Below are 22,273 nucleotides of genomic sequence, written 5' to 3' on the forward strand. Positions count from 1 at the left end.
TTAAAATGTACTGCAAAATGTACAGCATTTATTCACATACAGACAAAAAGGCACAAATTCTACTAAATAGTTCAACAAAAAATACAGCTGTCCTCAACTAGTTTTATAAATACTTTCAAAAAGGGGGTAGAAATAAATACAGGATTGGGCCATGTAATATAAAATAGTCATCTCTACATATACTTTGTTTAATTCTGATTTTTAACTCTTCATGCACCTTTTTTTTCAATTTTAGCTGAATGGACACCAAGCTAGGCACATAGTGAAAAATCCTCTGTACAAGGTTACAAATGTAATGACAAATTTGTCCATTTCAAAATAATTAAGATTTGTACACAACACATAAAACCCTTCATTTAGATTTTGTGTTTATAACCTAACAAATGACATTCCAGGCAACTTTACAAAAGTTTAACTAGCCTACATTTTGACATAATACACTGATCATAATCAAAGATATTTCTTGGTCAGGATGCACAAGGAAAGATAAAGCTTTGGAAAAAAAAGAAAAGAAAAAGAAGAAAAGAGCAAATGGTTCCATACTCAGAGTGCAGGTGGGCAGGTTGGGCTGGTTGCGCTCATGGCCACCTCATACAGAGTTCCCAGCAGGACATGAAACTAACTTAACTTACAAAGCTATCATTACACTGTCAGAGAAACCGTGCTCTGTACCATTTGCATTTCAAAGCAGGAATAGAAAGTGTGGGCTTTTTATTTTTGTGTGTTTTGTTTTTGTGTGGGTTTTTTTTATTTTTTTGTTTTGTTTTGTTTTGTTTTTTGGTTCAGCATAACTTGGAACGTTTGAAAGCTTTTCAACCTAAATGTGGGGAAAAAACAGGTAAGGCATTATTTTTGCACACAACTAGCATTCCTAATAGTGCAAATGAATCTGGTACCTCTTATAATGGTGAGAGGTCATATACTTACTAGAATTAATTTAGATTTTCTTTCTATGGCTTGACAAATTATCCCTCTATATATTCTGCTGTCATCCAGGGCTGTTGCTGTAGTCAAAAGATAACTGTAGATAGAGTCCACCTTCTGTATTCAGCAAAAGGTTTTTGCTCATATGCAAAAAATTTGATTTTCCAATTCTGCTGTGAGTGAATGTACAACTTGGATTCATAAGAAACTTCTAATATCTACAGCGACAGTTTATCTAGACAACAATCTTTCAAAATGAGCCCCATAGCTCAAAAATAGTCAATCTAAAAACCTGGGTCATTCTTTCCCCTCCCCTGAATTAGCTTAAAATGTATTCGAAAAGTTAAGACTTGGTTTGAACATGTCATACATACAATGGGGATGTATCAGATCTACTATTTGATCATCTGATAAAACTTGCATAGCAAGATGGAATTCAGTAAGCCATTTTCATTGTTGACAATCATCTGGAAGACTTGGAAGTTAACTACAGAACTCAAGCACTATTTATTAAGTATCAGAATGTCCCTGCCACATGGAAACAGATGTGTAAATGAATCAGGAATCTGAATACTGATACTAACAAACTAAGGGCTAATTTAGGGAAAGTTGGGCTTGTTCCAAGTGCCCATATGTCTAAATCTCATTGCTACTTAAACTTTCCTTCTCTTAAGTTTGAGTCACAACTACATAGAATTCCAAAGAAAATTAAACAGGACCTTAACACTATCCACTGTCTTAATACATAATGCACTGCAGTGAGTGCAGAAACAGAACATGGTACTCAAATTTAATGCTAACTTTATTATTGCTGATAACTTACTAGTTATTGCCATTTGCAATCAGAAAGTCCAAGTTACGAATTAGAGCTTAGAACTCTGACTCCAGGAAACCTATTACACTTCAGTCTCTTTCCTGTGTAACCTTGGTCAATGGTAAGAGGTTATCGCAACTTATTGCCTTTCCATTGTTTTTAAAATATAACCTATTTTGCTTTTTATCCCTTTTTTGTTTTTCATTTTTTTCCTTTTTCTTAAGGAATCCATCCATGTTGGAAGGCCGGATTCCCCGACATATGCACTAGTGGTTGGCTCTGGGAAGTATGAGTCACCAGAGTCTGGAAGTTCATGGCTTGAACTTGAATAGCCATTGTGTTGTTGGAAGCTGGATGGCCAGGGAAATCCCAAGCTGGCCCGAAGGCAGTGGTTAGGGAGGAGGAAGGCCTTGAGAGGACTGGTGACCACGAGGCCTCAGTGGCCCTTTCTCACGGCCTCACTCTCCACCAGCCCCACGTGCACGACACGTTCAAGGGCTTCCGGCAGCAGGACCTTGCTTACATTTGCCCTAAACCTCCGAGCCCCAGCAGCTCTACCCTGTCCCTTCAGATCTTCCAGTAATGACCTTTCTTAAAATGTTCTCTTCCCCGTCTCTATTTACACATGAATTCCCTAGAGTTCCTGAAGCTTCCGAGCTACTGCCTGTATACTATGATGCAACAAAAACAGCCTTGTGGGCCAAAGTATAAATGTGATTTTGAGATCCAACACAGTCCTAGAAAATAAGTTTTATGGGCTATTAAATGGTACGTGAGGGTTTCTCAAGAATCATATCTGATTCCATATATTCAGGTCACCAAGTTTGTGCTTTGGGAAGAATACAGAGGGCAGTAAAAGCTCATGAGGCTTATTTAAGCCTTGCCCTCTATAGAAACTTATTTCAATTAATTCTCATTTTAGTGTTTAATTCAGCCTCTAGTTTTAGCAGTGTCTTATGGTTACAATCTACTCTTGTGTTTCCTCAACAAGTTGCAGATAACACACACTTCTCACAATGATTTATAAATGACTCTGAAAAAAAATTCAATCTGAATTGTAAGTAAATGTGTTTGTGTAGCTCAGGAGAGAGAGGTCTCTGCTCGTGCCCCGTGTCAGAGCTCTCGTCTACTTGGTGACAAGCCGGCAGTGCTCCCACAACAGCTCTGCTTCATTAAGAGGCCAAAATGCTTCTCCTGATAATGTCTGTCCTCCTGCTGATAGTGCTGCTGGCATGTATGCATTTCTTTTCTGATGCCTCACTCTCTGAGTCACTCATTTCTACGTCAGGGACATACCCGTCATTCTCACTGTCAGATTTCAATTTGCTTTTCGCCCTTTCCTTGGCTGGAACTCGGCCTAAGCCCAAATAGGGGTAGTCTGAGTGCTGGTGGCAGGCCCCCTCCTGGGCGTCTCCCTGCTGCTGCCGTTCCCCCTTCTTTGGAATCCGGAATCCTCCCCAGTTTTTCACTGGGCTGGCAGGTGTTGTAGGCACTTTGACTGCAGTCTGGTTATAGTTTACTTTGATTAGGGAGCCGTTACACTTGGGCACCATCTCCTTCCTTGTGCCGGGTGCTGACGGCCCCCCTCCAGGGGAGGTGGCAGCTCTTGTGCTGTCCAGATGCCTCTGGGACACGTCTGTGGACCTGAGAGGCTTGTGACTCTGTTTAAAAGGTCTGTCCTTTAAGTCTCCCTTACTAGGATCACAATGAAAACGGTGGTCTCTTCTGTTCCCGTGGTCTGGCATCACCACACCGTTTTTCTGTTGTGCTGACATGAGACGTGCTTCTGCAAAGGTCTTTTCAAAACTCAGAAAGCTCTCTGTGCCCACCGTCCCCTCCCTTCTACCACACAGGTCTGGCTGCTTGAGCAGGCTTTTGCCTTCACTCGCGGTGCTGTTCTGCAGTGGGTCTCGCTTATGGGGCTTTTTCAGCGAGTGAACCAAGGAGGTACCCATCTGCTTCCTGAAGAATGCAGAATGCCACTTCAAGTCCTCTATCTTGGGAGCATCAGGGCCCACAGAAGGACTGTTAAACAAAAGCATGTTTTCCAGTGAGGAGGAGGAGCAGGAAGAAGAAGGCACACCTATGAACATATAAACCACAAATAAAGAAAAATTACAGCAGCAGCAGAGCCAGAGGAATGAAATTCTAGGTCTTCAGCATGGCCCCACTAATGCAAACTTCCCACCCAACAGTACAGCATACAACCACCAGTTTAAAAAATTTGGTTTTTATAATAAAGATATTACCTGCCTTGAGAATCTGCATTCAGTCTACATACTTAACAGCTGAAGAAGTTCATGTAATTTTTTACAAAACACCACCTTTTCAAGGAATACATTTCCTGGTCAAGCAGAATAAGTGATCTGATTTTCAACTGGGATTCACTGCAGAATCCATCCATGGTCAAGAAGCTGCCTCCACCCTCCCCCCAGTCACAGGACAGCACCTGCCGTGCGCTACGGTCTCCTGCCTCACCTACATGCTAGGAGCGCCACAACCACGAGGGCGGGGACTGGGGCTTCTAAGTTTCCTTTTCCAAAGTATCTACACCCTCACAGGGCTGTGAGGAGGATAAACACATGTAAATTGTGAAATGAATAAAGGAAGGGTGTTTAAAATCATTCTTGACATGGAGTAAATGTTTTTAACAAATGTTTACTGTTATATGTAAAACCCATTTATGAAATTAAACTGAACTGTTATCCAACATAAGTTAAATTGATGTCTTTCAAACATGCAAATCATAGTAAGAACTAAATTTCACAGTGTAACACCCAGTGAAAGTTCACTTTTCATGCAGTCATATTGGCCATCACCTGCTATGCACGCTGACATTGTCTGTTGTTTCCCTTGTTTTAATACTGATGGTGACCTGCTGAACTCAGCTCACAACCTGCTAATAAATCGTAACCCTCAGTCTGAAACACACTGGGTAAACTCATAACACACTGGAGTTCATCAGAGGGACCACGTTCCTGCAGGAGCCTCTAGGGCATCCACAAAGAGCAGTGTTCACATTTTCTGTCTCCCATGAGGAATGAACCACAGGAAAACAAGGCTCTGCCCCAGAGTGCAGGCAGGCAGGCAGGTGCCCGTGTTGAGAACCAGGGCTGGGAGGACAGGACACTGCACGTAGGCGGCAGAGAGCTAGTGACTCTCCACCTAAAGCCGTCCTGAGTGCGGGGAGGGGGTTTACAGGTGCTGGCTCGGGATTGCCTGCCTCCTTAAAAATCAAACATAGGGTCGGCCTTCACACCACGCTTCTAGTTCTTTTACTCAGTCACCTACTGTGGGAAAAGAGATAAGGGACTGACATTTCCTGAACTCTGATTTCTATCTCCTTGACTGGGACCCATGTCTCCAAAGAGCCTCTGATTCATGACTCACATGAACACTGTCTCCACTGAGGCCACTCATCCAGCAGAACGGCCCTGCCCATTCTCAGAATCATGACAGTTTAAACCTTGGACCCTTGTCCCAGTGTAAGTCATGGCCATCTGCTCTGCCTCACCTGGAATCCTCTAGCGCAATTACAAGGCAGGTCAGGGTGAGGCACAAATGAATAAGAACACAACTGAAAGTCTAGAACTGGAAGAGAAGACATCCTAGGGGGCTGTCACTTCATTCCCTGTCGGAGTTCACAAGATTACCATTGTTTTCAACCCATCATACCTGGTATGGTTCACGGCAGGGAAGACCCCTTCGTCCTGGAATAGCAGCAGGACTGCTGAACATAGATCGCATTAGCTCTGTTACACAAAACACTTCCTAACCGTGCTAAGACTCTCACTTACACAACCTAAAAACTCAGCCATGAAATGCAAAAACTGCAAACAAACAAAAAGCTCCCGACAATAAAAATGAAAAATGACTCATAAATGAAATCAGACGAAAATGCTCTTTACAGCTTATTTCTATAGGTAATCACTCGTTACAGAACGACTTCTAACAAGAATCACAGGTCTGTAATGATGAAGCTCCACAGGCACCAGCGGAATGAATGATCCTGGACACTGAGCAGCAGCCCGGCCTCTGCTGCTGGAGGCCACCTCCAGCTGGGCCCTCATAGGAGGACACAAGTACAGGGAGAAAACGGGTCCCGCTTATTTGCATTCCGGGGGGAACAATGAAGGGACAGAAGTTCACGTGAAAGAATCTGAGTCAAACTGCTTTTACCTAGGATACCCTACTTAGAAAAATTTATTTTAAAAGTTTTACAATTAAACTCTAAAGTCTGGTTGATGATATAAGACTGATACATCTGGAAAATATTTACTCTTGGGAAGGAAATATCTGGGATAATATTATTATTAATGCTACTAAGTTAATGCTATCAAAACGATGTAACACTTCAAGAATATCATTTAAAACTCCCTAGGCTTTTTTCTCTGTGTTCGGCTGACCAGTTTACCTCTAATCACATATATCTGGTTTGTGTTAGGTAAACCGGAATTCAGATTCCAACAATTAGGTTATAACAACTTCTTTGTTGTAAAATAATCTATGGAGACAAAAAAGCCACAAAAGCAGGAGGAGGAAGGAGTGAGCTGGCTGAGTCCCCACCAGGCCAGCAGTGCAGGTGCCACAGCTCTAACTTCAAGGGCAGCAGACACTAACTCGCTCACCTGAGACCTGCCCACTCGCGAGTCGTGGTTCTACCTGCTCCACACTCCTTGTAACTTATGCCTGCATTCCGGGGCTTCTGATCACAGACCATTAGTGTGGAAAGGCACTTCAGAGGCTGGGATTCTGGACTAAGCCTCTTTATCAGATCACAAGTCCCAGCGAGGTTAAACAACAGGCCCAACAGTGCCCTTGATCTCAAAGTCACTGAAGTGTTCTCCAGGAGAGGAAGTCCCTATCTTAGTTTTCCTTTTCCCTTCGCCAGAGCAATGCAGAATAGACGGCTCTAAATAAATACATACTTTGTGCTGAATCTCCAAAATATTCAAAATTCCAGCTACACCAAAAAAAGTCCACTGTGAGTGTTACCTAAACATGGCTATGTGTCTTAAGTACACAGCCTTCAGATACATTTACTGCACGTTACAGGTAGATCCAAAGGCTAGATAACCTATAAATCTCTTTAGGTGATCCTGTGACCCTTTACATTTACCAAGTGCTTTGCAAAAAGTAAGTTACTCTTTCATTTGAGTCTCATAGTAGTTCCCAGGAGGGAGCCATACATACCGTCCTCCCGTTACATATGAGGGAATGGGGGAGACTCAGAAAACTTAAGACTTGCTTGTGTTTGGCCTGTAAGTTAAGAATACAGGATTCGACCCATGAGGCCAAATTCACAGCCCTCTCCCCAACACCGTGATGCCTCAAATGCCTAAAGATTTTCTTCAGTGATGAAAACCTGTGCTGCTTTGATTCTTCGTAGGATATAAAGAAAATTAAAGAAACTAGCATTTTCTTCCTTAACAAAGCATTAAGGCTTACAAACCCCTGCCCTATTGTTTGACCTACCAGGGCTTAATGCATACCTGAAACTCTTTCTTGCTCCAAAAGCTTAGTGTAAAGATTGAATATCTGTTCCTGGACTTTGCACACAGATCGTTTAATCTTTTCCCTGCGGGTCACCATGTAAGTGAGGTTCCGAACCTAGAACGTAGAGAATAAAGATTCTAAGTAAGCAAAACAGTATAACAGTAGTTTGGTGCTTTTTTTCTTTACCTGAGAAAAATTTGTCCTTACTAGGTCCTTGACTGACTTTTAAAATAAAAATATACTTTAAACGTTTTATCTAATCTCTCACTTCCTCTGGGGATGCTAACAAGTATTCTGCATATATCCCTCAAGGTGGGCAGCCGCGGCACAGGAGAGACTGTGGGAGGAAGTCCTGTCTCCTGCACCACACCCGGCCCTCTGCTCATCCTGGCAAAGACGCACCAGACTTGCAACCTCGTCCCAAAGGATGCTGCTTGTCACCTCTCAGTATCTCCTCCCCATGAATTCTGTTGTTAAAGGCTTCAGAACATTTCAGAAGCCACCTCTGCCACACTTTATCAAACATCTTCTGAAGATGGAACTAAGTAAGCACAGGGTGAAGGGCCATCCGAGGGAGCAGTCCCCCACCCCCAACAAAATGATCCCTGCACAGGGCTCACTAGAAGACAAAGTGGTCACCAAGAATCCAAGTAGACTTCTTTCGTCAAGTGAACACTGAACTCTCAGAAATACCTTGGAACTCACAGGTAACCATAATGTGTTCCTAGAGTGTGAACACCTACGGAACATCCTTCTTGCTTTGCTATTGATGTGCTGTGTCAACATCTCAAAGCCAGCTCTCTGTATCACCACATGAAAAACTGATCCTGCCCTCTTCCTAATTGTCGGTAACTGGCGAGACCCCAGCACTCGGAGCTACACTTTGCATGTGATGTGCAACCACTGGGGAACTGCATGCATATCCTCATTAACCAATTCTAACTAATCAACACTTAAATTTGTTTCCCATTTTTAAAGCCACCTGTGATCAGTCAATACAGAATCAAAATTTAGTGACTTAGTCAATAAACCCCCTTCAATCCCTCAGTCCCAAAACCTACTGGTGAACCAAACCAGATTACATGGGCCTGAAAACACAAATGGCAAATACACATCAGATACACAATGCAACCTTTCTTCAGGAGGATGTGGACAAGACTCCCCAGTAAGCTCAGTGGCAAGACTGGAAAAGTGACGAGGTATCCCCGTCAGCGCCAACAGCAAAGGCATGATGCCTACACTCTAAGGCTTGGGCAATCCCTGCCCCTGCCACCTTGAAATGGAAGCAGTTCAAAGGCCACTAACCTTATCTTTAGCAGTGAGGGTGGCGACAAGCCATAAACACAGCCCTGCGTCTGGACTTATGTACAGGCACCGCCCCTAAAGAACTCTAACAATTCTAACTGCCTGCCCCCAAGTTGTGTTCCAGGCAGCCTTCTTTGCAGGAGTGCAAGAGGCTTTAAGAGGAACAGGTCGGCTGGTCTTCACATTTGCATTTTTACACACTGTGGTGTCATTTCCTGGCCTAAAGCAGGCGCTGCAGCCAGGCTTCTCCTGACCCTAAATGAATCAGTTCGTTTAGGGCCTTTCTGCCTAACACTTCTGGGTGAAAATAAAAATGATCTTAAAGTTATTGAAAAGAAAATCATTCTTCCTGTGTCAAAGTAAATATTGCTTTGTCATTCACCCTGGTTAAAGCACATTCTTTCTCCAACAGCCTCACCCCCCAGGCCAGGAAGTAGGTGTCCTTTATAAGAATTCTGACCAGTTTGGGGATGGAGGTGGCTAACAGACTATTCTCTTTAGTACTTACTGTTCTTCCACCCAGGTTTGGGTAGGGGGGGATTGAATAGAAGCTCAAAAAGAGGAGGGGGCTGAACCTAGATCCTCATCACAGATTCAGAACTTTTGGAAAACAAAATCAGAACAATTGTTACATTAAGACAGGGAATCAAACTTCTGGAAATAAACAGAAACAAATTCTCCGACATCCTAGGAGTGGACAAGGTTATTGTAATCATTTCTCTCAAAACTGTTGATGGAAATAGAAAATAGGGAAGTCAGAGAACCTGGACTTTGTATATTATTCAAATCTAATTTTGGTGTCATCAACCACTTCCCCCAGTAAAGATTTCCACCCTGGTTGCTAACAGGAAATCCCACTTCCACTCCCCATGATCTTAGATGAGAGACATCTAACTATAACCCATGCCTGGCTGACCACATTTAGCATAGCCAGTGCCCTACTCCTTACCTCTGTGATGCACAAAACAGCCCTCAGGGAGCAATTTCCATCAGCAGCCCCTGTATCTCAAAATACACTCCACGTGACCCTTCCCGTACACTGCTGACCTAACCTCCTCCCCTGCTCCATCTTCTCTCAGTTGCCAGTAAGGTTGTACCCAAAACCTGCTCTCAACTGCACTTGTCAGCCTCTCCCCAAAAGCAGTGGTTCTCACACAGAAACCTGTGGGAGCCCTAAAACACAGAATGCTGGCCCCCAAGCCCAGAGTTTTGGGAATCAGAAGTAGGATTCAAAAACTTGCATTTCTGTTAGTTGGGGACCATACACTGAGAACCACTGCCCTCAGGATCCCAACCATGAGTCTTAAGGGGTTTTCTTGAATCCCAAACACTACTTGCAACACTAAAGCTTAACCTGCTTCTTGTTCAGGGACAACTGCAGCCTCCATCAGACTTTCAAAGGTGACCATTCCACTGACTGTTGAGTAAGATGGTACCCCCAGGACCTGGCCCCTTTCGATACCCAGGAAGACGTGCAGAGGTAACATGTTTTTATCTGAGCAAGTATCGTTTGCTGAACTCACATTAACTGCATCCTTTAGGAGACAATTTTTAGGGGAAAGGAATCCCTCCAGAGTGGAGTGGCAGCCTTGGGAACTTGGGAACTTGACATGGTGCCCGCCACCTACTGGCAATCAGGTCTTCAGGCTCTCAAACCCTCCTGAATCCATCCCTGTCAGCTAACTTTCTGGTCCACAACTGGAGCCCAGGTGTGCAAAATGCCCCAAGGTGTTTATCTGCAGGAAAGAGCAACTACCATCATCACTCATGAGTTGCTTGCATTTCTAATGAAGGTTACTCACTTGTCAGTTTCGCAGTGACCGCATGCCTCGATCCTAGTCCCACGCTTAATCTGCTAGGAACTGCTATTGTGTGCATTAGGCAGAACTCTACCTTACTCGAGAAACAAAGTAGTACTTAATGATTTGTTCTTGTTGTCACCCCTGCCCTGATGAGCCCTTGGCCTCATACACTTATTATTACAAGTAACTGTGCAACTCGGGCACAGCCAAGATTTACACTTTTAAAATCCTCCACCACATGCCTCACGGTAAATTTTAGAAAATATTTTTCATTATAATAAGCCCACTTTAAACTGATACTGTATGCCCTAAAATTTCTCAGGCTCTTTATAATAAAGTAATGCCACACACACAAATCCTGATTTATTCCCTGTCTCTCATACATTATTGGCATCATTCTACTTAAAAAGCAACAGCGATGACTCCAAAAAGAATGTTCCGAATTTAATAATAAGTGTGTGTTAATCTGAGTAACTTAAATACAGAAAAGAGTTAGTACACCACAAGCATTTTCTACACTTTTATTTTGTGGTGATTGTGAGACAAACACAGTCCAAACATCAGACTTCTCGTCCTCCCTCCTGAGGACTCTCTGACTCCAAAGCCCGCGCACCCCACGTACAGCAGTTGTCTGGCTGGGAGGGATAATGGCTTCTCGCCAGGATTCCAGTTTATCCTTCTGATCCCTTTCTCATCTCTTTAACAGAAAAGGCCACTTACATGTGGTCAAGGCGAGGTCTTCTTTACGCTCACCACGGGGGCGGGGGACACGGGAGCACAAGAGCCTCACACACACACCCCCGCCCACGCCCACCTCCACCTGAATCCAGACTCTTAACCAGGTGCCCGGGAGGGGCATCTCAAGAAGCCTGCACTCAGCCAGGTACTAAAAGGGTCTCTCCTAAGGGACCCTTACAAACCCTCTCACTGCTGTGCCATCTAACAGCCTGCAGGTCTCTGTAAGATCTGGATCTTTTGGTTCAATACTTCTTCCTTGTATCCCTATTCTTTCCCTACTCTCGCTTCAAATCCTGAGTCAGAGTCTTTTCCAAGCAGGTGACTCACTCCGCTGATAAGTTCGTGTTTGGGGGAGATGCCCTAACTGTTTCGGCCGCTTGGGTGCCTTTCAGCCCAGGCTGCTCGGGCTGGAGGCCTCAGCCCCATCTCCCACGCACTAATGATTTTAACTGGAGCCGGCTGTCGGCAGCCCGGGGAGTTGCAGAAGGTGCTCTACAACGCATCCCCAATTAGCGAGCCTCAGTCAGAAACTACCTACAAGGAGCAGGAGGCCCTGGGGAAAAGACAGCCCACTCCTATTTATTCCTGCAGCAGGAAGGGCGGTCCAGACAGGGACTCCAAAGGAACTGGAGGGTGGGGGAGGCACAAAGCAGCAACAGCTGGAGGAAGAAGTGCCACCAGCCACTACACTGGGCAGTCCAGTAGTGTGATAACGTGTCGAGAACGACCAGGGGCTCCTCTGTCAGATTGGAGGCCCCTGTGCACCGGGAATCCCACCCCACATCCACACCAGACACAGCCCACAGACAGACATGGACACACACACGTGCACACAGTATATGCAGAGCCTCAGTGACAACTTAGCACCTCACTGCCAGGAGCCCCTTCGGGAACAGAGATGCGTGTATACGGAAGTTCACACACACACGTCAGCACCCACAGCCTGCTCTGCTTGTGACGGAACCGGGAAGGCCCTGAGAGTTCGCCAAGAAGCAAAGCTGGGCCAGAGAGGCAGTGCTCCGCTCTCTTTAATGAGCCCATAACCAGCACCTGTGTTTCCCCAGGTTGACCAGACGTCTTCCTACCTCCACCCACACCCACCCCTCACTATTAGTTAAACCCATTCTGGTTTTCTAACTCAGTTTGTAAACAATTCTGAGCCAATCCCTTGGTCATTTTCCTGGGGCTCAGTTCCCCTTAGCTCTAGAATGAAGGGGGGAAGACACACCCCACCTGATCCTGCAGAAGAACAGTAAGGATTAATGGGAAAGTGTTTAAATCAGAGAAGCTCCCCACTCTGTGGCCGTCTTGCATGTATGTACAGTGAGTTTACCAGCCCATAAATATATTTAACCAACACAACCTCATGCTGCAGTATGTACGAGGGTCTGAGAGCAAATGAACTGGCTACCATTCCTTGCTCTGGGCAAGCGGTCGCCTCTTTGCAATCTTCTTCTCTAAGTCACTACAAGGTGTCAGTGTCAATCATTACCCTCTCCAGGTCCTGCCGCAGGTGAGTGAACAGCTGCAGCCTCCTAAACAAGACATCCTGCTCCCGCTTCGCTAGATTGTCCTCTTCATCTTTCTTTGGAGTGATCAGGGGCTTGTTGAAGTTGACCTTCCTCTTCAACTTCCAGTACTGGTACAGGAAATCCACTACCTCCTCAGGCAGCCGCAGGGCCCTGGCAACATCCAGCAGGTTGACGAAGGTGTAGAACTCATCCTCCAGCTGCTGCAGCTTCTGCTTGCGGACACTCACCCGGTGAGCCTCCTCCTGATTCTGCTCCAGGCTGGCAAAGGGCTCCAGTGGATCCCGGGGGGAGCACTCAGGAGCCCCATTCTCCTGACTGGCCCCCTCACCGAGGGTCTCCTCGGGTTTGCGATGTGAGCTATGCTTCGGGCAGTAGGACTTGAACTTGACTTCATCGTTCTCCGCCAAGATGGTCTTCATCTCCAGGCCGCGGTCAAAAGCACAGGTGACATGGAAGGCCGTGCGGCAGTTCTTCACAGAGCACTGGCAAGAACACGCAGAGAACAAGAGAGGAGAGGTTACAGAGTGACAGTGACTGGAGCCCTGGGTGCCGGGTGCCTCACAGCTACATGCACAGGTACAGCCGCACTCTGAGCGGGGCGGGACGGGCAAGCTTTACGTGGATTAACCCTGGCAGATCTAGTCGTGTCTTCGGTAAGCTAAGGCTTGGGATTTAAGGGACCTCTTTTTTCATAAACCAAACCATAACTTTCTCAGAAAAGCAACTGCATCCAAATCACCTCTTAAAGAGGACACAATTACATAGGTGGCATGTGTATCTCCGCAGGAAGAAAGGCCACTAGTCAGAGTGTTTAAAGGAATGTGAATTCTCATTCTTACCTCCCGCAAGACAGGTCCCAACACAAGGGGGAAATAAACGGTACATTGCTCCCAGCAGCCAAGGGCCACTCAAGACTGAGGAGGGTGAATAACAACTTCCAAGGAGTGGAAAGGAAGAGGAGATCAGGTGAGTCCAGCACGGAGGACGGGAGAGGTCTCTGCACCCAAGGAAGCTTCACCAGGTGCAGAAGGCTTCCAGGCCAGTGGGGTCCAAGCACTGAGACCTGTGAGGGACCCGATGCCCAGAGACCAGGCATCACCCAGCTCTGCCTTCCCCCCGCCCCTCCTAACCCTCCTCCACAAAGGCCTCACCAGGGCTAGAGTGCAAGGCCTTGAATCCAGGCAGCAAGCCGGAGGCCTAGCAGGAGAAAAGTGATTAACTTCTCCCCATCTGATCATGCTGGGCGAATCCCTGGAAGGAGGTTCCTTGTGGAGACTGAAGCCAGTCCCTTAAAAAGCAACACTGTATTGTGTGAGGCCAAGTGATCCCAGGCACGCCAGGGCTGCAGAGAGGAACAGACCCGAGTGGCCACAGGCCAGCGGAAAAGCTTAATTAAGCTCATCCAACAGGCCTGCATGGCATCACCGCGAACGGCAGAGCCTTGGGTTGGGACTTCTTGCCCTAATCACTTCAGTATTTAAGAGGTGACTCACTGCCAGTCATGATTTCTTCCATTATTATAAAGTCTCTTTTACCCAGAAGTACAGAAAATCCAGCTCCCTTCACAGAAAATCAATCCCCCCACTGCAAACACTTAAAGCACATGAACTAACATAAATCTGTAATTTTATCTATAATAATAACCTCAGTTCCAAGAAATGTGTGAAGTCAGCTTTAGTGGCAGAACACACACACACACACCTGGCCACTACCAGTAAGAGACAAAGTGCTCCCCCTTAGCACGCATCCAAGTGGGAAGTAAAGTGGGAACAGATGACAGAGACACTACCCGTGTTTGGCTTAAACGACACTGTAACTCAGCACTCCGACCTTAAAGGGGAACGCGCCGCAGCAGAACATTTACATGGGACTTTGTAAAGGCGCCAAATGGCCTTCCTCTGGGTTTTCCTATTCAGGTTGACTCAGCAAACAGATGTTACAGAAACGTAAGCCAGAGCCTGCCCAGCTGCAGACATTTCAGACAGGAATTCTTTAATAAAATCAATCTAATCTGTGCAGATATGAAAAATCATCAACCTTCCATGGCTTTTCTGTTTTAAATTAATGTTCTGGGAAAAAGAGGTCAACAGCAACAAAAAAAGTCGTTTTATTGTCTCTTCTTCTCAGAAGAGAAGCAGAGATCCCATTCGCTGACCTCTTGTAAACATCAGTTATGGACCAGGACTGGCGTGCTCGCTCAGTAACGGGTGTAAACTCTATCCTCAGAAGAACATCAGGTAACTTGGAAGAAAATGACTTCCATTTTCCTTGGTTTGTCACAGCTCGATTCCTGCAAGTGTTCACGTGGGTAGTCCACACGCATACGCACACCCAGCTCTGATGTCTTTTTTTTTTAATTTTGAGGCTTTAAAAAAATTCCTCCTCCATTCCCTCCCAGGACAACTCTCAGGCCAGGGGCTTCTGTCATGTCTTAGTTTTAAGCAGATTCCATTCACATACAAAAATCTGCACTATTTTCAAGGTCCACAGCCAAATCCCACCAGCCGTCTCATGCCTCACCCCCTGAATATTTTTGTTACGTTTTGGATTCTTGAACACCAGTGGAAGTGATAATGAAGAAAAGTACAACTACTTGGCGTGCAAAACAAAAACTCTTTAAAAAAAAAAACCCACCAGTCAGTGGATACTTTACCAAGAGAAGTATTTATCAGCCAAAATACAAACTGATTTTGCCAAATGAGGTCATTTCTTTAAAACCCATGACTGGCAGTTTGGCCAAGTTTGTGGAGTCTGTGTCTTTGCTGAGCCACTGTGTTCTCTGCATCGAGAGAGAAGCCACCCCAAAATAGCACCTCTGCTCTCAGAAGGTGACACAGGGACTGAGGAAGAGCCAGTGGCCCTGAGCTGATACCTCCCAGAGGAAGAGCCAGACTCAAAGGGCCAACTGTCAGCCACACACAGCATTTGGAGACCTTAGTGGAACAGCATTTCAGGCCTCTCAAGGCATGACTGTCATGACACCAAAAATGTGAGGCCCAGAAATTAACTTCTCAAGTAGTGCTTTAGACAATGTGAGAAAACAGCATGCCATCTATATTCTCTCCTTGATTCTATCTACCTTATGACTTTCTACACTTGCCTGTATGTGGACAAAGAAACTACAGGTAAAACTTTTTACGTACAAGCTCCCCTTCCCCACCCTCCCTCTCACCCTCCCCTACACACGCTGCCATAAAGAATCAGATATCCAGACTGTGTTCAAGCTAACAGCTTCTGCAAGGAACCCTGGCGCAGCACCTCGAGGGTGTCCCTAGACCCAGCTGATGCTCCTGAGGAGTCCCTGTTTTACCTAACTTTGCAAAAACACCAGCATGCCAAGCTGATTTCAAACAGTGTACACTAAGATACGACACCCTCCACGTGCACACCTCAGAAACCAGCAGTGGCAGGTGCAGCTACAGGGGCAGGTCTGCCGCTCGGCAGGTGAGGGGGAGGCTGACCCTCCAGGCCAAGACTCTGGCTCTTCCCCAGAGCTGTCAGCCTGTGGAAAGAGCCAAGATGCCAGGCTTTAATGCGGGAAGGGAGAAACCAGATACAAACTAGAACTGCCTTGCAGCTCTATCAGACTTCTGAGTTGCCCTGAGATGGTTACAGCTGGGATTCTGGCTACACTGGATACAATCTGCCAATAAAGGCATGTGTACCAGGCCGGAGACATTCCTCAGCAACCGCAGACGGGCTGTGAGAACCTCGTCCCACTTCCTGGATTCTAGTCCCATTTCCAAGTCCTCTAATGGTGACTTCACAAAGCACCCCCATGTCCTGCTCCCCACAAGGCAGTGAAGGGTGATGGTGCTGTGCTAAGTTGATTACCTGTATGGAGGCCCCAAACTTCTCGTTGCAGAGGCTGCACACCAGTGCCCACCGACTGCTGGGGATGTGAGACACCTTCGTGATGGGCTCCATCTTCTCTGGGCTGCCGATGCTCACCTAGAGGCCGAGAAACAGCAAGACGGGGCAGAGGCCGTCAGACAGGCAAAGGCTGAACACAAATGGTAGAAATTTAAAGGCTCGTTCCCTTCCCGTGGACCTCCTACCAGATGGTGGCCAGGGGCGCTCGCCCTCCTCGCACAGGCAAAGCCCCACATTAAAGCATCAGGACAGCACAGTGGCCAGCTCTGGGCCAGCAGCACGAGACCACAGCCTAGTCCCTGTGCTCTGTCCTCCAGGGGTCATCTGAGACAGAAGTCCCGTTTGCAGAAACACTCGGATAACTGGAATGTTCACTGCTCAGCGAGTGTCTGACAGCAAAGGTGCACATGTACCAGGACAGTGTAACCTACTGCACCTCTGACCCTCAGAGAAGTGGTCAAGACTGAAGACCCACCTTAAATATGCTTAAGTCGTCGGTGAACAATGGAGTGCATAAATAGTAACTGCCTGTAATCTCTCTCCCACTAAAGAAAACTACTCTCTTCAGTCAGAAACAATTACCACATTCAAAGTGCAGAACTACCGGGATAAATAAGGTACCCTCTCTGCATGCTGCCTGGATCACTGAACCACATCCCTGCTAACACCAAACCGTGAGATCCTGTGCTACCAAGACCCAAGTCTCGAAGCCTCAATCCAAATCACCCCCAGATAAGTTTCCTCTGGAGGAAAATGCACCAAAATCATACACCAAAAAATGATGAAATGTGAATCACAAATGATACTCTCAAAGTGAGCCATGCAAATTAAATTAGTCAAGGTCTGGGACTTGAAATAAATTAGACCAGACCTGAAATTAAGAAGGTTGAGGCAAAGTAAGAATCTTAATTAAAAAAAATCACAAAAACGTGGCCTAGAGCAGTGGTCCTCCAACCACAACCGTGCTGTGTGCGGGGGCAGGACAGGGGCACTCCCAGGCGCGTGTCGGCAGTGGGGGGCCAGCCGCAGTGGCGTCTGCAGGGAGTCTCAACACGCCCACCCGAGAGCCCAACTCGCCGCCACTTCCAGCTACTGTTTCCGCAAGTTTACGCACCGTGAGTGGCCAGACGGCAGCACGCCTGGGATTCAACTAATGTGAAGAAAAGGATAGCAATTCAGGTGTCCTTTCACTCATCAGCTACAAGGCGGCCTTCTGAGTGGCTCCCCATGAGAATGAACAGCCACGGCCCCCGCACGGAGCCGCGGGGGGGCGCACCCACCTCGGGGATCCACAGCGCACAACTGACGTGGACCCACTTGGTCCCGCTGCGGGTGGGTTTCATGGCGCCGCCTTTCTTAGGACACAGCAAACACTTGGGCTGAACCCCGAGGGCACAGGTCCGGCACAGCCAACTGCCCTCTGGGACCTTGAGGATTCCGTAACAGGCCTGTCAAGCCACAGCACATCACCAAGGAAAAGAGACAAAGAGAAAAGAGTTATTTTTTCCCAGTGTGCCTATTAATTAATTTTAAAATACCTAGAAAGATTTTAACAGAACCACCATCAAAACAGAGGCTCTCCCATGTCCACCCAGCCGCGACCCTCTTCCTTCAGGTGAAGTGCCAGGCAGGCTCACAGCAGCAGTCAGGAGGTGTCTGAGATCTGTGGGTACCACACATTTATTTATTTACCAGAAGGTGGTCCTAAAAAGAACTTAAGGACAAAAAGGTTTACAAAAACTCTGCTGAACTGCTGCAAACACCACCTATACCAAGTTTCTAAATGTTGGGCAGTAAATCCTCGCTCTCCAGGGCTCAGTGGGGGATTTACTGATGTGGGTGGGATACAAAGTGAGGAAAAAAACAGAGCTTTGAGAGTCTCCCAAAGCTACCACATGGGATGGCAGTGGGAACGAGAGGGGACTACGGAGCAGCGTCATCCCCAGGTCAAGGAGACGCTCCTACCTAGGCCCCAGCACTCCCAAGGGAACACAAGACATGGGAAAATGAGGCATTCTAGACAAAGACAATTTGGCCTCTTTAGCTGGTATTTAAAACAAAGCCTGCTCTGCATAACATGGCAAAATCAGACAGGACAGCAAAAACTGCAGAAATCAAGGCAACTCAAAGTCATCAACATAGTTCAGAGAAAGAAAAGGCAAACATTAAAGAAGTGAAGAAACAAAACCATGATGGTACCAGGAGCACACTCAGAGCCTTGTAAAAACACCAAACTGTTCAGAACTTTATCCTCAAATGAACTACAAGTCAGGAAGTGGAGAGACAGAGTAACAGAGCTCCAATCCTCCAGACAGGAAAAACACAGCCGCTATGCAATCTGAATACCAGGACGCAAAATAGGAAACCACAGGATGAGAGCTCAGTGAAGCTAAGTGACACCAAGACTGGCACTCAGGAGCGCTGCGTCGGTGCCATGAAAGAGCCACTGTCAACACAGACTTACTGGAAAAAAAAACTTTTTAGAGGAGCTAAATGACACTATTAAGGTTTCAAATCCTAAAAAGGTCTATACCAGGCATTCTAGAAAATGTCACACGTGAAGAAGTAACTTTTTTTTTTAACTGGAAAAGCAAGTCTAAGTAAATTAAAAGATTAAGTAAAGGATGCCTTAAAGACAAGTCATGAAGAATTTCTCAAAAGAAAAAAGGAACCACAAAGAAATCTTAAGGAAAGACACACTGCGGTTCGGCTGAAAGAAAGGAGACCGGGCATGGGGATGTGGTGGGGGGTCCCGAGCCCCCAGATCCAGTTCCAACTCTGCCACTACCCATGGCAGCACCCTGAACAGACCACCCTGACATCAGTTGACTCATTTATAAAACAGGGGTTTGAGTAGTTTTCAAGCAGTACCCTTTTTTCCAAATAACATTTTTTTCTCAGGGAAAAAAAAAAAAAAAGTAAAATGGCAGGAAAAAAAACACTGAAACAAAAAAGCAACAACACTAGTCACAATGCTCATGAATTCCCCCATCATCACCAGGAAGCTCCTAGATAATTTGAAAATCCAAAGCTACAAGATGGGCCAAAACATGACTTTATAAGCAAGAGACCGTGGTCTCCTGTCTCGGCAGGATGAGGCGGGGCAAGGCCACAGCCAGCACAGTCCTCAGGCCAAAGGGAAGCCCAGGAAGCAGACGGAGGATAAAGAAAATGCTATTTAGGAGCTTCACGGAGCCAACTTGATTCTTCTTCCCAGGAGGTCACCCAAGCAACTATCCCACACGAGTCTCGGCATCAACAAGTGAATTCAAAGAAAGTACCTCAGGACAGCCTCTAACTAAGAGCATGTGCGAACACGCACCCCCACAGAAGCACAAATTATTTCATTACTGCCTTAAAAAATAACTGACAGCCATGAAGAGTCAAGAGTGAGACTCAAGCTTTTTAAATTACCCGGTGCTCATCCTTACTGAAGCAACCACCAAATCCTACTGGCATTGGGAGGACAGGAAGTAACTTCCAAGAAAAGGGGCCCCTTTCCTGCTGTTCAAGGGCTTGGCTTACATACTAACACATGTTAGCAAACGTTATGTGTTTGTGTCCCCAAAATACATGTTAAAGTTAAGCCCTAACCCTGGTACCTCGAAATGTGACCTTATTTGGAAATAGGGTCGCAGCAGATGTGATCAGTTAAGATGAGGTCACACTGGAGTAGCATGAGCCCTCAATCCAGTATGACTGGTGTCTTTACAAGACGACGGTCATGTGTGCAGACACAGATGCTCAGGGAGGACACCATCTGATGAGGGAGCCTGAGACCAGAGTCGTGCAGCTGCAAACCAAGAAACGCCGACAACTGTCAGCAAACCACCAGGAGCTAGAAGAGGAGAGGAAGGATTCCACTGCAGGTTTCAGAGGGAGCACGGCCCTGCCAACACCTTGATTTCAGAGTTCTAGTGTCCAGAGAGCAAGAGAATAAATTTCTGTTACTTTCAGCCATCCAGCCTGTGGCACTTTGTTACAGCAGCCCTAGCAAACTGACACAGCAAACGAACCACCTTCCCAAGAGTTGTTTTCTCCCAGTGTTCTTAATAGCTACACCCAGGTAACAGAGCAGGGCAGAGGGGCTCATATATTCTATAAACCTGACTTCTGTGGACGGGAATAAGAACACTATGTGAAGGAAGAACAAGTTCCACAGAGGATCCTATTCTCCTGGTTGTAAAAGTAGCAAGAAACACTTCAAACACTGTAAGGACCTATTAGAACAGAAGGGTCAGGCACACTTCTTTAACTCATAGACCCTGCCAGGAGGGACATACCTGGTGCACACAGATGTTGCACTTGTCACAGAACACCATCTCGTTGCCGTCCTCACCGTCAGGCGACTGGCAGACGTCGCAGACGACATCCTCGTCATACTCGATCCCCAGCCCTTCCTCGGTCTCTATAGCGTGATTCATGTTGTCGTAGCATCGCTGTTCAAACTCCTCCAGCACCCTTTCCATTGTGTATTCATCTAACTCGGGCATTCCTGGACGAAAAATGCCACAAAACCCATTTTAATGAATCTATATGAATAAATATTGTAAGACAATATTCATTTATTTATACTTATAAAAAATTCACAAAGAATAAATAATACTATAAACAAATCTATCCTGAGTGCCCCAAATATTCTCTACTGAGTGCCTCTCAGACCCTTCCAAGAAAGGGTCTGTAAATCAAAAGGCAGGAGGAGCCTTCCCCACAGCAGTTTGCTCCTTACGGTCAGGCACCGGAGGGCTGCAAGCAGAAAAGCCGAAGATAAATCCCAAAAGGGTTCAAGGATCTTAAACACATATACTGTTAGACTGTCATTTCATTACAATATTATTATACTTAACAACTAACATGTAAGCGACTTTAAAACTATGACCACATATTACAGTTTGGGGTTTTTTTTTTCTTCCAAAAACATTCCTTTTTTGCTGCTTTAAAGTGGTGCTCTGTGAACAGCCTTCACCGTAAACACTCAAATGTTTTTACCTGGTTTATCCCTCCTCACTCTCTGAATTTACTAAGTTGAGACGCATAGTTAATCAGACGCATGAAAGACGCAGGAAACACAAGGAATGTCTGAAGCAAAGGAGACAGCTCCTTGTGAATCAAACAAAATGCATTCTTATGCAAGAATGATCAAAAATAAACTTCAAGCGGTTATCGTGGTTAGAGCTAGTGGGATAAGACTCTTATTTTCCTCCATTTGCAGACGTATCCCAAACTTCCTACAATGAAAATACTCATGCAGAAAGAAAAAAAAAAATAGGTTGTAAAAAACAGTCAAACATATTTAAGTGGCAAGAAACAATAAAAATGTCATTACAGCCAACAACAACTTTTTAGCATTATCATAAATTTAATTAACACTTCTCAAGTCTTTAAAAACTTGGAGAACACATTAGCGCTGACATTGCAATAAGCCCTCAACACATATTCCAAAAAGCCACCTATCATTTCAAGCCCTGTTTAATGAGGAGATGGTCTCTGTGCAGCCCCCTAATTTCATCTCAATTCCTCTTACCAGCTTGAAAAAACACCACTGGCTCTGAAAATATCATCCTACGCCCTATAATTTTTACCATTAAAATGACCAAAAAAGCCAAAGGAAACATCTTGAAGCATGTGTTCAATTTATATCATACAAGTGCACCCTTTATCCTGCCAAAACTCTCAGCACTACCTTGCAATCTGCTGAGGTAGCCCAGCACTCCCCAGCAAAACCATCCAGAGGTCTCTGGTGTCCCTGGCTGTCTGTCCCTCTGACTTAACACAGGACACCCAGTCAA

The 22,273-nt window shown here is 45.8% G+C and overlaps 2 protein-coding genes and 1 long non-coding RNA gene across 12 annotated transcripts in view; 2 read left to right on the forward strand and 1 right to left on the reverse strand.

Annotated features, from left to right (window-relative positions):
- Nucleotides 1-4,362, forward strand: part of SCLT1 (sodium channel and clathrin linker 1) — a 164,438-nt gene extending 160,076 nt beyond the window's left edge. For all 4 annotated transcript variants that reach the window (XM_074378664.1, XM_074378665.1, XM_074378666.1 and 1 more), the window contains one exon: nt 3,592-4,362. The gene's annotated coding sequence lies outside the window, so the exon portion shown is untranslated. The remainder of the gene's footprint in view (nt 1-3,591) is intronic.
- Nucleotides 7-22,273, reverse strand: part of JADE1 (jade family PHD finger 1) — a 206,857-nt gene continuing 184,590 nt past the window's right edge. For all 7 annotated transcript variants that reach the window (XM_074378656.1, XM_074378651.1, XM_010952558.3 and 4 more), the window contains 6 exons: nt 20,768-20,979; nt 17,765-17,932; nt 16,446-16,562; nt 12,572-13,093; nt 7,231-7,348; nt 7-3,821 (listed from right to left, as the gene is read on the reverse strand). In XM_074378656.1, the coding sequence (XP_074234757.1) occupies nt 2,911-3,821; nt 7,231-7,348; nt 12,572-13,093; nt 16,446-16,562; nt 17,765-17,932; nt 20,768-20,979 (2,048 nt within the window). In that variant the 3' untranslated portion in view covers nt 7-2,910. The remainder of the gene's footprint in view (nt 3,822-7,230; nt 7,349-12,571; nt 13,094-16,445; nt 16,563-17,764; nt 17,933-20,767; nt 20,980-22,273) is intronic.
- On the forward strand, nt 12,935-14,961 carry LOC123616182 (uncharacterized). The gene is made up of 3 exons (XR_006724059.2): nt 12,935-13,187; nt 13,465-13,577; nt 14,739-14,961. It is a non-coding gene; the product is annotated as an uncharacterized LOC123616182 (long non-coding RNA).

This window comes from Camelus bactrianus, chromosome 2 (assembly GCF_048773025.1).
Source record: "Camelus bactrianus isolate YW-2024 breed Bactrian camel chromosome 2, ASM4877302v1, whole genome shotgun sequence".
Taxonomy (NCBI): domain Eukaryota; kingdom Metazoa; phylum Chordata; class Mammalia; order Artiodactyla; family Camelidae; genus Camelus; species Camelus bactrianus.